Genomic DNA, 13,518 nt, shown 5'->3' on the forward strand with positions numbered 1-13,518 from the left:
GCCGGCCCCGCCCGCCCGCTCACCTGTCCCTCCGAGTTTCTTGTTCTTGCCCTGCTCCTTAGGCCACGTGCGGAAGAGCTGCTTGAAAGCGGCCGACTCGGCGCCGCCGTTCAGCACCTCCACGTTGGTGTAGATCGGGTAGCCCTTGGCCTGGATGAAGCCCTGGGGCGGGGGCTCCGTCAGGCCTGGGGCCCCTGCTCCGCTCTGCCCCGGAGACCTCCCGCCCAGGCTGCAGGAGCCCCGAACAGTTCATTATAGAGCCCTGAGCAGGCTTGCAGCAGTTAATTACCGGAGCTCATGACCCATTTAACGGCTGACTCCCACTACAGACTTCTCCCAGGCCCTCGAGGAAGGCCGGGGTCCCCTTAGTCCCGGCCTCGGGAAGGGCCGGCCCTGACTCCCCCTCAGACTCTTGGCAGCGCCCTGTCAACCCCCTTGGAAAGAAGGGGGCGCCCAGCACAGACTGTATTCTCCTCAGATCTGCAGGCAGGGCCACGACCCACTTTAACACATGGCTTCTTGGGTGCGGTTTGGTCTGTCCCCCAGTGACGGCTCCCAGGGCGGGCACACATCCGAGAGGGGCCCCGTCTTCCCCAGTCTCCTGGGCAGAGCTGTGTCTGCTCCCTCAGATAGGGCGGTGCTGTCCCCCGCTTAGCCCCCAGGGCAGGGTCATGTCCTGGTCATCAGACAGGGCCCCCGGGGCAGGGTGTATCCACCTTCACAGCCAGCACAAGACTACCTCCCCCTTCAGCCCCCAGGACAGAGATGTCTCCCAGTGCAGACACCAGGGCAGACCCCCCTACCAGAATCTAGGGCAAGGCTGCCTCCCCACTCAGAGTCCAGGGCCCCAAGGCCTCACCACTGCCCGGCTGAAGGCAGCCTTTTTCTCCTGGAGGCTGCACCTGCGTCCCTGCCACACGTAGACCTTGAAGCCCCCCTGGTCCAGGATGTAGCAGTTCTGGGAGCAAGCATGGGGCCGGTGAACAGTGGTCCCGACTGGGCTGGAGTTGGGGGATGGGGGTGGCTGGGGGTGGCTAGAGCCCAGCCTGCCTCACCTCCTCCTGCAGTAGGTCCTGGGTCAGTGGGCAGGTTGCCAGCTCCTGGACCACCAGGTCTTTGCCCTTCTCGTAGACACTGGGAACAAGCATCCAGGTGTGGACAGCCCAGCCTTTCCCTGGCCAGGCTCCACCCCGCCCCCTCCAGCCTCCTAGAGGCAGAGGGAATGGAGGCTGGGGTCCTGAGTGTTCTGACTTCATGGCAGTCTTGCTGTGGAGCCTCAAACAGCTCCCCCTCTGGGCCTCAGTCTCCCTGTCTGTACAATGGATCTCTTGGCAAGGTAGCCTCACATCATGCAAGGGTGTAGGCGGGCCCAAGGTCCCACATGGCCTGTCCCAGAAACCCAAGGGTGTTTTCTGGAGGGCTTTCTAGAGACATTGTTACCACAGTCACGAGGGACATGCCCCGCGCACCCCACCCTCCCCCCAGGTCTGCTCACTGGTAGAGGCGGACACTGGCCTTCTGCAGCACGTTCATACTCTTGTTGGGCACGGCAGCGTGCAGGCCGCCTGCTCTGCGGCCCAGCACGGCCTCCATGATCTGCATGAGGTTGGGGGCCTCAGCCTCATTGTCCACCACACCAATCTGTGCACGACCACCACGCTCCTTGTCCCGGAGGCTGTAGGTCAGGGCCAGCCCCTAAGAGAGAGCACCTAGCAGTCAGGGCTCCCCAGAGCACCCCCTCACCCCTCGGACAGTCCAACCCAGATCCACCCCCAAGGCTGGGATCAGGGCTGAAGCGGTGTCCCTTCATCCTGGCATCCAGGGGCACCAATCACCAGTGCGGGATCTGGACTCAGCTGGCACCCGATAGGTGCTTCTCAGGTTGTACAGGTGAACCAAGTGGACCCCTCGGGGTGGCTGGAGGATGCACACCTGGAGGACCAGCCTCCTCCCCAAGCCCTGCACCCTCTGATTCCCGGGCAGACACTGACCCGCGCCTTCTCAGAGATGCTGGACTTGGGTCCATTCCACTGGACCATCACCGTGCCTAGGTCCAGCAGGAAGATGTCGTCCTTATTGAAGCTGTTCCAGGAAAGCTCCACCTGCCAGAGCCAGGAGGTTAGGGAAGGAGAGGGGTGTCAGACCACCAGCCCCAGCTCCAGGGGTACCTCAGCCTGCCTCTGCCTGCATGACTGTAGCTGGGGCGTGTCACTACGTGTGCAACCAGGTTACATGGGACCAGGACAGCGCCTGTCAGCGGTGCAGACATGCATTTGTGTAACCATGCCGGACTCTGAGGATCACTCTGTGGCCGTGACTGCATCTGCAGGCATGTGTGGCTGTAGGCGATGCCGCATGTCACGGGGCATGCGTGGCTGAGCATGACCCTTCTATGTGTGCCTGTGACTGTACATGTGTACACACGTGGGTGCACGCTATCACACGTGCACATAGGCGGGGGCATGTAAAATGTGACTTAAGTGTGTGCACTCATGGGTGACTGTACGTGTGCCTGTGTGGGGGACAGCGTGTACCTACGAATAGGGATAGTTACCGTTCATGCTGAGATACGTGTGAGAGTAAAAGGGGGTGCTCTAAATACTTATGCCAGGATAACAGGTAAAACCTGGGGCTGCATGGCACCCCTGCAGGACCGGGGATGTATGGTCGCCAGATCTGCAGGGGACAGCGTGTGGGCGGACATGCATATTCACGTGTGTGTCCATCTGTAGGTGCACAGCTCAAGGGTTACCTCTCACACGGCACATACTGTACACCTGAATGCTCGTGACACCAAATTCCTGCCTTGTGCTAACACAACGAGTATCTGGTGATAAGTTCCTGACAAATGGAAGTAAGGGGCACCTTTTCTAATTTGCACAAAGGTGCTACATGGACTTGAGTGGCCCTGGGAGAAACAGTGGGAAGACAGTGTGTCTGCTGCTGGGTGACAATGAATGTGTGACCATCCAGGCCGACATCTTGCCCAGCTCGCCTCCCCAGGTTATCATCCGCCCACGAAACAGTGAGGAAACCAGAGACGGTCAGGCAGACAGTGGCACAGGGGGTCTAGCAGCCTGGCTCTGCCTTCTCTCTCCTCACTCAAGACAGGCATCTGGGAATGCTGACCACCTGCTGCCCTGGAGTGCCCACCTCCACCTGCCAACCTCCACACTTCCCTATACTCCCCATACACTCCATCCACGCTCCGTCCCGAGGTCCAGGGTCAGGTGGCATCCTTGGTGGCCCTCACCTCTGTGGCCGACACATGCTTCCTGCCTTTGATATGCAGCAGTCTCCGGATGCTGTAAATGTTGGTCTCCACGAGCTTAAGGCCAGAGCCAAGGCCTCCCTTCCTGTAGCTGAGGAAGGAATAGGGTCTCGTGTAAAAGCGCACACTGCCATGTGCAGGAGTGAGTGCAGGTGTGGGCACACGCATGTACACGTGTTGGGGGAAGCACGTGCCTGTTTAATCAACGTGCGTGAATAGATGGGACCGCCTGCATGCACATGTTCACGGGTACACATGCAGGGGTATAAACGTACATTTGTTTATCCATTTGTGCACGCACGTGGGGTGTACTGTGTATCTGTTTATCCGTGTGAGTGTAGGTATGAGTGCACGGAATGCGGGCACCAGGATATTTGTGTGTGGGTGGACATGTATATTCACGTATATGTGTAGGTGTGCCCATCTGTCGGTGGGCACACACAGGGGGCGGCGAGTTCCTGCACGTGCGTGTCCACATGCGCGCATGTGTTTGCGGATACAGTATATGCACGTATTAGGCTCGATTGTATGAAACTGAAATGGGAGAATATTGGCCATTTCCCCATGGTTCAGCCTGAATACACTGCAATTATTAATTTAAAAAAACATTTGAATCAATTTACAGCAAAAGACATATTTTTACTGGGCAGGATAACATAAAAGCAAACTCAAGACCATACTGGCATCCAATCTTAGGTATATACCCCAAGAGAAATCAAACACATGCATCCACACAGAAACTTGTACATACGTGTTTATACAGCATTGTTCATAATTAGCTAAAAGTGGAAGCAACTCAAATGTCCATTAATTGAAAAGTGGATAAATAAAATGTGCTATTCCCATGTAACGTCAGAAAACCAAACCCACTGCTAGCGAGTCGATTCCGACTCATAGCAACCCTACAGGACAGAGTAGAACTGCCCCATAGGGTTTCCAAGGCTGTAAACCGTTACGGAAGCAGACTGCCACATCTTTCTCCCACGGAGAGGCTAGTGGGTTTGAATCATTGACCTTTTGGTTAGCAGCCAAGAGCTTTAACCACTGCACCACCATTCAGCAGTAAAAAAGAATGAAGTACTTATACGTGGTACGACTTGGATGAACCTTGAAGAGATGGGTAGTGAAGACACCATTATAAAAGACCACGTATTGTAGGATTCCATTTACATGAATTGTCCAGAACAGGCATCTCTATAGACAGAAAGTAGATTGGTGGTTGCCTAGGGCTGCGGGGGAGGGAGGAGGCAATGGAAGGAAATGGGGAGTGAGTGCTAAGTAGTACGGAGTACCTCTACCAGGCGATGAAAATGTTCCAAAATTGGTCGTGGTAATGGCTGCCCAAGACTGTGAACATACTAAAAACCACTGAATTTTGCACTTTAAATGGACGAATTGTATGGTATGTGAACTGCATCTCAACAAAGGTGTTACAAAAAAGAAAAAAAACAAACACTGCACGCACATTACCGGATCGGAGCGATGGTCACCCCAACGCTGCCCCAGCTCAAGCAGCGACACCACTGCCCTGCCCCCTTCCCCTGTCCCCGGGCTCACATGACTCCTGGGCGGAAGTAGCTGAGGAAACAGTGGGACTCGTGGCCCTGCGCCTCGCGGTGCTGCACCGTCCTGTCGCCCAGCGCCTCGTGCAGACGCTGCACCAGGGTAGCCGCTGCGTCCTGCGCCTCCGCGCTCGCCGCCTCACCCACCCAGTAGTGCAGGTCGCTGGACTCCCCCTGGGTGGCCTTCGGGCTCTGAGGGGGAGCGAGGTGTGTGTTTGTGGGGGCGTGGGAAACACTGGACAGCTGCTTCCACCCACCCAGGAGATCATAAAGGGGGAGGGACGGGTGAAGGGCCGCCCCGCAAGGCAGTAGCCCCCTTGGGTGATGTGATTCTGGATCTCTCAGCCTGCCTCTTCCCAGGGTGGAACTCATGTCTGGGCTGTCAGACTCCCGGGCCCATGTCACCCCCTCAGACAGACTCCCCAAACAACTCACGTGGAGGACGATGTAGCAGTGTGCCTCGAAGAAGTGACCGTAAGCCCTCTCAGGTACCGTCATCATCTTCAGGTTCTGAGAGAGGAGGGTCCACAGTGACAACGCAGTAGACACCCCCCCCCCAAGACACCAGCTGGGGTGGGTGGGGAGAGAAGCCTCATCTTGAAGCCCCCACGCTCTCTGTGCCACCATCTCTGCTGTGCATCAGGCCCCTCACCTCAATGATCCATATTTGGAGGGCCCTATGGCACTCGATGGCCGGAAGGCCCTTGCCGATGTCCATCCTAGGTCAGGCGGGAGGAGGGAGAAAGCAAGGAACAAGAGCCAGAGTTCTCAGGCTGGAGGCCATCTGCACTCGGGCTCCAGGCGAGAACTCTCTTCACCTACAGCTCTCCAAAGCACTTTCGCCACAGAACGTGACTTCCATTTGGAGGGCTCTGCAAACAGACACATGTCAGCAAACCAGGACAGGCATTGCAGAGCGGCCTGCAGAGGCTTTGCAAACAGGGATTTGGTTTTTGTGTGTGGTTGGGCTAAGCTCTGTGGCAGGGGCAGGAGTTGCACACAGGGACAACCTCTGCATGCAGTCACAGGACCTGCAGCTAGGGACGGTCTCTGTAGACAGTGATGGGTTATGCATATGGACGCAGTCTCCAGAGCCAGAGAACCTCTCTACAGACAGGCAAAGGCTCTGCTAATTGGAACAGATTCTGCAGGCAGGGACAGACTCTGCAAACAGGGCTCAAACCTGCTGTTGATTTGAATACGACTCACAGTGACCCTATAGGACAGAAAGTAGAACCAGCGGTGTCACTAGGGGGGTGCAGGGGGTGCAGACCACACCCGGTGACACTGTCAGAGGGGATGACACCAACATGACTATCTATAAGATTTCTGTGCAGTGTTTCCACAGAAATTTATTATTTTTTATAAAAATACCCTGTAGTTAGTTGTAACAACTAAAACATTTCTCGTAAGCCCAGCTTACACATATCAATATACCTACAAGGCTAAAACTCTATACTAATTTATTTTTTGAACTTCTAATGCACTCTGTTCAGAGCTGTCATTATTACCCAATTACAGTGATGCTTCAGATCACATGGCTTCGTCTGCACACTCTACAGGCACACTGTTGTTTTCATTGCTGCCGGCATTTTATAGCACTGATTTTGTCACATTTTCTGGCGTCCTAGCTACCATATTGTAGTAATTAGTATTTGTGTACCTGTATCAATAACTTTTTTGAGAATGAAGTAGTAATTAAAGGAAAAGAAGGAGAAAAAAAAGGCTTCTGCTCAGTTATTAATTCTGTTGTAATTCACTGTAGAAATATTTTACAAAACAGTTTTGTTGTTAGTATTATTATAATCTAAGAAATATTACATTTAAGCAATTTACAACTATGTTTATCACATATTCTATGATTAAAATTGATGATAAACATTACTAAGGAGTCTGTATGGTCTGGTACGGGAGGAGGTCCATGGCTGGGTGACACCATGAGTTACTGCACTGGGTGACACCAACCCTAGTGGCACCACTGAGTAGAACTGCCCCTACTGTTTCCAGACCGCATATCTTTACAAAAGCAGACTGCCACATCTTTATCCCACAGAGCAGCTGCTGGGTTCGAACTGCTGACATTTTGATTAGCAGCCAAGCACTTAACTACTCTGCCACCAGTGTTCCTGGAAAACAGGGATAGGCTCTTGAAACAGGAATGAATCCTGTAACAAAGATAAGCTGTGCACATAAGGACAGAACTGCAAATTGACCCGACTCTTCCAGACAGAGTTAGGAACAGGCTGTGTGGATAGAAAAAGGCAATGCAAACAGAGATAGGCTCTGTCAACAGGCAGAGGCTCTGCAAACAAGGACAGGCTCTTGAAATAAGGCTGAATCCTGTAACAAAGTAGGCTGTGCACATAAGGACAGAACTGCAAATAGACCGGGGTCTTCCGACAGAGTTAGGAACCAGCTATGCACATAGAAAAAGGCAATGCAAACAGAGATAGGCTCTGTCAACAGGCACAGGCTCTGCAAACAGGGACAGAGTGAAAAATGGGAAGGGGAGTGGAGAAAGTCTACATGGAAAGGCATGCACTCTAGAGACTAGGACAGGCTCTGCAAACAAGGACAGACTCAAGACAGGGAAGGCTGAGACAGGTAAAAGCTTTACTAATGAGGACAAATTCCACAAAAAGGATGGACTCCAAAGATGGGCATATATGCTCCAATAGACAGGTTCTCCTGACAGAGATGAATTCTGTAGGCAGGGACCAGCTATGTGCACAAGGAGAGCCTGTGCAAAGAGACACAGGCTCTACTTAGGGAAATTTAGACAGGATGGGAAAACAAGCAAAGGTTCTGAATGCTGCAAAAGGTTCTACAAGCAGTCACAGGTTCTGCAGGCATGGAGGAGCTTTGCTGACTGGAAATGGCTCTGCAAATGTGGATGGAGGGCAGACCCTTAAGACAAAGATTGTTTGCATAAGGGGTAGGCTCTGCAGATACAGTTTTGTAGACAGGCAAGGCTCTGCAAACAAGGACAGCATCTTCAGGCAGAGAAATGCTTCCCAGACAGAGGCAGGCTGCTGAAACAGGCAAAAGCTTTCTACACATGGTCAGGACTCCGCATATAGGGCAGCCTCTGCAAAGAGACTCAAATCCTGCATTTAGGGAGATGGGAACAGACTGGGCAAACAAGCACGAACTCCGCGAAGAGATTCAGGTCTGAAAAAAGACACAGGCTCTGCATACAAAGGCTCTACAGACAGAAGGTTTGCAGATAGGGAGATTTTACAAGTGCACACAGGCTCTGCATACAAAGGCTCTACAGACAGAGGCTTTGCAGATAGGGAGGTTTTAAAAGTGTACACAGGCTCTGCAGATAGACAGGCTCTGTAATAGTAACACCTTCTCCAGAGAGGGACAGGATCTGCCGGCAGGGAAAACATTTGTGTGTTCAAGCACGGATGCTCCAGACATGGGCAAGATCTTGAAACAGGGCTGAGTTCTGTAGACAGTCCCATGTTCTGAAAACAGACATAGAGTTAGTAGGAAAGGATAAGCTCTGGAAACAGATCAAGGCTCTGTCAGTAGGGGAAGGCTCTACTAACAGGAGCACACGGAAACAGGAATAGAGTGTGCAGGCAGGCGTAAGCTCAGCAGACAGGGATGTGCTCTGCAGAAAGACACAGGTGCTCCCAGACAGACACAGCTTACCCCCGACAGCAATAAACTCTTCATAAGAACAAACCCTGCAAGCAGGCACATTTCTACTCGGGGAAATGCAGGTAGGCTGTGCAAACAGGCAAAGGTCCTGAAAAATGTCATATGCTCTACAAATAGATCTCAAGTTCTGCAGACAGAACCAGCTCTCAAACAGGAAAAGGTTCTGCAAACAAAGACATATTCTGGAGACAGAGACACTCATCGCGAAGGAAACAGATTCTGAGGTACTGTACACAGAGAAAGCTTTGCAGAGACAGCATCTTTTGGCAGAAAGAGGTGTTGCACACAAGTGCACTAGATAAGCTCTTGGACAGGGATGAGTGCTGCATGCAGGGCAGTCTGCAATTAAAGCAGATCTTACACACAGGGAGATAGGGACAGACTGTTCTAGGAGACCCAGGTCCTAAAAAAGACAGACTCTGGAAATAGTTACACTCAGGACAGACACAGGCTCTGCAGACAAGAAAAAGGTTCTGCAAACAGGGACAGGTTCTGCAAACCCAGGACAGAATCTGCATACGAGGACTGATTCTGAAGACTGTGACAGCTTCAGGCTCAGCTGTCATGAGCAAGTTGAGCAAATCAGGCATAGGCACTCTAGACAAGTTCTTGAAACAGGGCTGAACTCTGTTAATACATACAGACTCTGCAAACAACCACAGGCTCTGCAAACAGAGACTCAGCTCACCCGGGGTTGTGCTCTGTGGTTCTGAGTGTGTAGAGGAGGGAGAGAAGTATGGAGTGAGAGGTATCTGGGGATGAAGGGGATTTTCGATTTTGTTACATCTGAGCAGGTCAGAGTCTGCTCTTTTCTTCACTCTCCACTACCTGAGGCTTCCCTGCAAGCAAACAGACAAACTCTGTGTGGAGTTTGATCATTGCTTCATCCATGGAAGTTCTTTGCACATCTAACCTAAATCCTGCCAGCTGCAACTTTCTCTTCTTGCTGTTGCTTTGCTCAATAGACCCAGAAGTCACTTCTTTCTGAACTTCCCATTCCTGGTAGCCATGGTATGATGATAACTTCCCTCTCCCCGACTCCAGCCGTGTCTTATCAGCAGCCAGAACGCCCTTGGCTCTGCTGACCTGGGTGACTAGCGCAGACAGGGTGAGAGGAGAGATACAGAGTTACAGAATCAGAGACAAGTGGGGCAGGGTGGCACAGAGTCGCATTCCTTACACCTTTGTGCAGGGCCCCTGAGGGCCGGGCCCTAATGAGCTTACAGTACGCTGTGGGAAACACCCAGCTGTCTCAGAGAGCCAAGGTGGCTATGGAAGTAGGGGGACGCCGCGGGGGATGCTGCCCCGAGCTGAGTCATGCTGGCTGGCCAGGGAGGCTGTGGGCAGGGCAGGCAGAGAGGGCAGCCTGCCAGGAGTGTGAGCTGGATTCACCACAGCAGGCAGCCCCTCTGTCATGGATTTAATTGTGTCCCCCAAAGATGTGTGTCAACTTGGCTAGGCCATGATTCCCTGTATTGTGTGGCTGTCCGCCATTTTGTGATCTGATGTAATTATCCTATGTGTTGTAAATCCTAACCTCTATGACGTTAATGAGACAGGATTAGAGGCAGTTATGCTAAAGAGGCAAGACTCCATCTACAGGATTAGGTTGTATCTTGAGTCAATTTCTTTTGAGATATAAAAGTGAAAATTGAGCAGAGAGGAGAGGGACCTCTATCCTCCTGCCACCAAGAAAGAAGAGCCAGGGGCAGAGCGCATCCTTTGGACCTGGGGTCCCTGTGCTGAGAAGCTCCTAGACCAAGGGAAGATTGATGACAAGGACCTTCCCCCAGAGCCGACACAGAGAGAAAGCCTTCCCCTGGAGCTGGCACACTGAATTCGGACTTCTAGCCTCCTACACTGTGAGAGAATAAACTTCTCTTTGTTAAAGGCATCCACTTGTGGTATTTCTACCGGATCCCAGCTGCTGGGCACCTAGTGGGTGCTCAGTAAATATTAGTTTTGTTTTTTTTAAATAATATTTTATTGTGTTTTGGGGGAACGTTTACACAGCAAATAAGGTTCCCATTTAATGATTTTCTACACAAACTGTCCAGTGACATGGCTTACGTTTTCCAGTTTGTCAACATTTCAGTAAATGTTTGCTGAATGAATGAAGTGTGTGGCCCAGGATGGCACTGAGTGAGAATGAATGGGGGAGGACATGGTGTGTGTGCACCTGGAGCAGCTGCTGCAGGCAATGCCCTGCTGGTGTCACAGTGACATGAGTGACAGGAAGACACGGGGGTCATGTGATGGCGATCCTGAGTGACACGCACTGTGACTGTGATGGTGGCCCAAAAGGACAAGCAGACACCACACAGTCACACTGAGGGACAGGCACTGTACCCACGTGAGGGTGGCACCAGGCACATATGCTGTGACCTGTGACAGCGATGTGACCATGTGACGGTGACCTCAAGCAACAGAAAACGTGGGATGGCACTGAGAGGCAGACATAGTGACACGTGAGGCAGGACAGACAGAAGCAGTTACAGCAGGGGGACACAGGCAGTCATAGTGACTAGGGCCTCACACAGACAGGAACGATGAGATACAGACCACGTAACAGTGTAAATTAGTGACAAAGTGACAGGTCTCAGGGCGCCCTGTGGCAGGAAAGTCAAGGACAGTCAGGAAGCTGGGACTTGGCTGGTTTCACTGGGAGGGGGCAGCATTGCCTCCCCCGCCCCCATATCCAGCCCCAGCCTGGGGAGCAAAACTCTCAGCCTCCACCAGGCACCCAGGGTCTGAGGCACCCCATCCCCATGCACCCTGTGTGCACCATCTCCCACCTTGGGTCTGGGGAGAGTCATGGGGAAGGGATGCTCAAAGGGTGGAGTCCCGCTACCCTAGTGCCTCCTTCTTTCCCTCAGGGGACCTCATCCTCCCCCTCCCTTACCAGAGTGCTCCCTCTATCCTCCACAGCCCCTCCTTCCCCAGATGTCCCCTCTCTCCCCTGGAGAACTCCCTCCCACTCCCCACCATGACCTCACCCCGGTGTCCTCCCCTTCCTCCTGGAAGCCCCCTTCTCTCCCTGATACCCTCTCTTTCCCCTGGGGTACCCCTTATCTCCCCAGGGTGCCCCCTTACTCCTGAAGACACACCCTCCCTCCCCTGGCAACCCCCCTTTCCTCTCTGTGCCCCACTACTCCTGAAGACACACCTTCCCTCCCCTGGACACCCCCTCTTCGCTCCCTGGGCCCACAGCTCCCCCAGACGCACCCTCCCTCCCCTGGGCACCTCCTCTTTCCTCCCTGTGCCCACTGCTCCCCTAGGTGCACCCTCCCTTCCCCCTGCCCCTTCTCTCCACCGGCACCCCCTCCCTCCCAGGTGCCCCTCGTCCCCCTCTTTCCCCTCTTCCCCCTCAGGTGTGCCCTTCCTCCTTCTTCAGGTACCTGCAAAGGGGCGGGTCCTGAGGTTACTTTGTCCAACTTCCTGGAAAGAGGGAGGAGGGGCGCTATCTGCTCAGGTGGGAGTAAGGGGGCCTCGGGCCCCAGGCGCACGGACTCTGTAGGTGGACAAGATCCCCACCACGTCCACTTTGGTCCCCACGGGCCGGGTGTCAGGGCACAGCCTCCCTCCCCCATCAGCCGTTTCAATATGGGGCCGCCAGCACCTCTCCAATTCTGCCCGCCCCTCTGCGCCCCCGAACCCTGCACCCCTGACTCGGAAGCCCCTTCCGGAGTCCGCAGGCCCTCCCTGCCCAGCTGTGCCCGCGCCCCCTTTGCCAGACCTACCTGCCGGAAAGCAAAGCGCTCGGTGCCCTGGCAGCCCGCGGCGGCGCTGGGCCGGGCACTGCCCTCCCCCAGCCCAGCGGTAACTCAATGCCGGCTGGGCTCCCGCTCGCCCGCCCGCCCGAGGACACACCCCACGGCCCAGCGGCTGGGTTCTCCATCGGTTAGTCAGTCAACAAATACTGACCTAGCTGCCTGCGGCCAGCGCCCTCCCCAGGCCCTGGCGGAGGGTCAGGCCTCCCTCGGCCACCAGAAGAGCCAGGGATGGAGGTCTGGGCTGGGCCACCCCGTGATTTCCCTTCTCTGGGAGCCCAGGGGGGCCCCTGACCCCTGGCCCCTGGATGGAGGCCTGGCTGGGCTCAGAGGGCCAGGCCACCCCAGCAAACTGTAGGAAGAACTGGGACCAAGGCTGGGGTGGGGACAGCTCCATGAGACCTGGTCACTGACAGAGGTGTGGGAAGGTGGCCAGGGCTCCCTCCAGGCATTTCTGCTGTCAAAGTCCCCTCCTCACCCCCTGCCTGGGCTCGCTGCCTGGCACAGCCTCCCCAGGGCGTCCTGATACCCACTGTGGGAGAGGCCAGTCAGCACTGGCAGGAAAGACACCACTCCCATATCTTGGGGTGGGGAGGGCGCTGGCAATAGAGCCTCCCAGAGACTCCAGAATCAAAGGAGGAGACTACTGGCCTGCTTCCAGACACCATGGGCTGCCCTTCAATGACATACTGCCAAAGTCTGCCCGCTGGCCTCCAAGACCCTCACCCCACAACACCCCCTGTCCCAGGGGTCAGGGGACTCCAGGGAATCTGGGTCATAGTCTATGCTCATTAGGCCAACAGCCAGGGTGTGACTGTGGTTAGCAGACGAAGTGAATGGGTCGCTGTGACCGAAGTGACGCTTGGGTTAGCCGTGTGTACACCAGGTGTCTGCTGACGTGTGTGAGGGGACGCCTGTGTCACAGCACACGGTTAGCCCTGCGTACACCAGGTGTCTGCTGACGTGTGTGTGAGGGGACGCCTGTGTCACAGCACACGGTTAGCCCTGCGTACACCTGTTATCTGCTGACGTGTGTGAGGGGACGCCTGTGTCACAGCACACAGTTAGCCCTGCGTGGACCAGGTGTCTGCTGACATGTGTGTGAGGACGCCTGTGTTACAGCGCTCCGGTGTCCTCTCTGCCTCTGAAATGACAGTGTGTTCGGCTCTGACTGTGCATACCCGTTTCCCAGTCCCCTCTTGTCCCTTCCTGTGTCCGGCACATTCTGTGAACTCTGCTCTCC

At 54.4% G+C, this 13,518-nt stretch overlaps 1 protein-coding gene across 1 annotated transcript in view; it reads right to left on the reverse strand.

Moving 5' to 3' along the window:
• Positions 1–8,539, reverse strand: part of VILL (villin like) — a 16,920-nt gene extending 8,381 nt beyond the window's left edge. Inside the window, exons 1-10 of the mRNA XM_004377324.2 lie at positions 8,497–8,539; positions 5,486–5,552; positions 5,267–5,343; positions 4,829–5,032; positions 3,254–3,362; positions 1,992–2,102; positions 1,496–1,695; positions 1,056–1,134; positions 860–958; positions 24–162 (exon numbers count right to left, since the gene is read on the reverse strand). Of these exons, the coding sequence (XP_004377381.1) occupies positions 24–162; positions 860–958; positions 1,056–1,134; positions 1,496–1,695; positions 1,992–2,102; positions 3,254–3,362; positions 4,829–5,032; positions 5,267–5,343; positions 5,486–5,551 (1,084 nt within the window). The 5' untranslated portion in view covers position 5,552; positions 8,497–8,539. The remainder of the gene's footprint in view (positions 1–23; positions 163–859; positions 959–1,055; positions 1,135–1,495; positions 1,696–1,991; positions 2,103–3,253; positions 3,363–4,828; positions 5,033–5,266; positions 5,344–5,485; positions 5,553–8,496) is intronic.
• Between the last annotated feature and the right edge of the window lie 4,979 nt (positions 8,540–13,518).

The sequence above is a fragment of the Trichechus manatus genome, unplaced genomic scaffold (genome assembly GCF_000243295.1).
Source record: "Trichechus manatus latirostris isolate Lorelei unplaced genomic scaffold, TriManLat1.0 scaffold00049, whole genome shotgun sequence".
Taxonomy (NCBI): domain Eukaryota; kingdom Metazoa; phylum Chordata; class Mammalia; order Sirenia; family Trichechidae; genus Trichechus; species Trichechus manatus.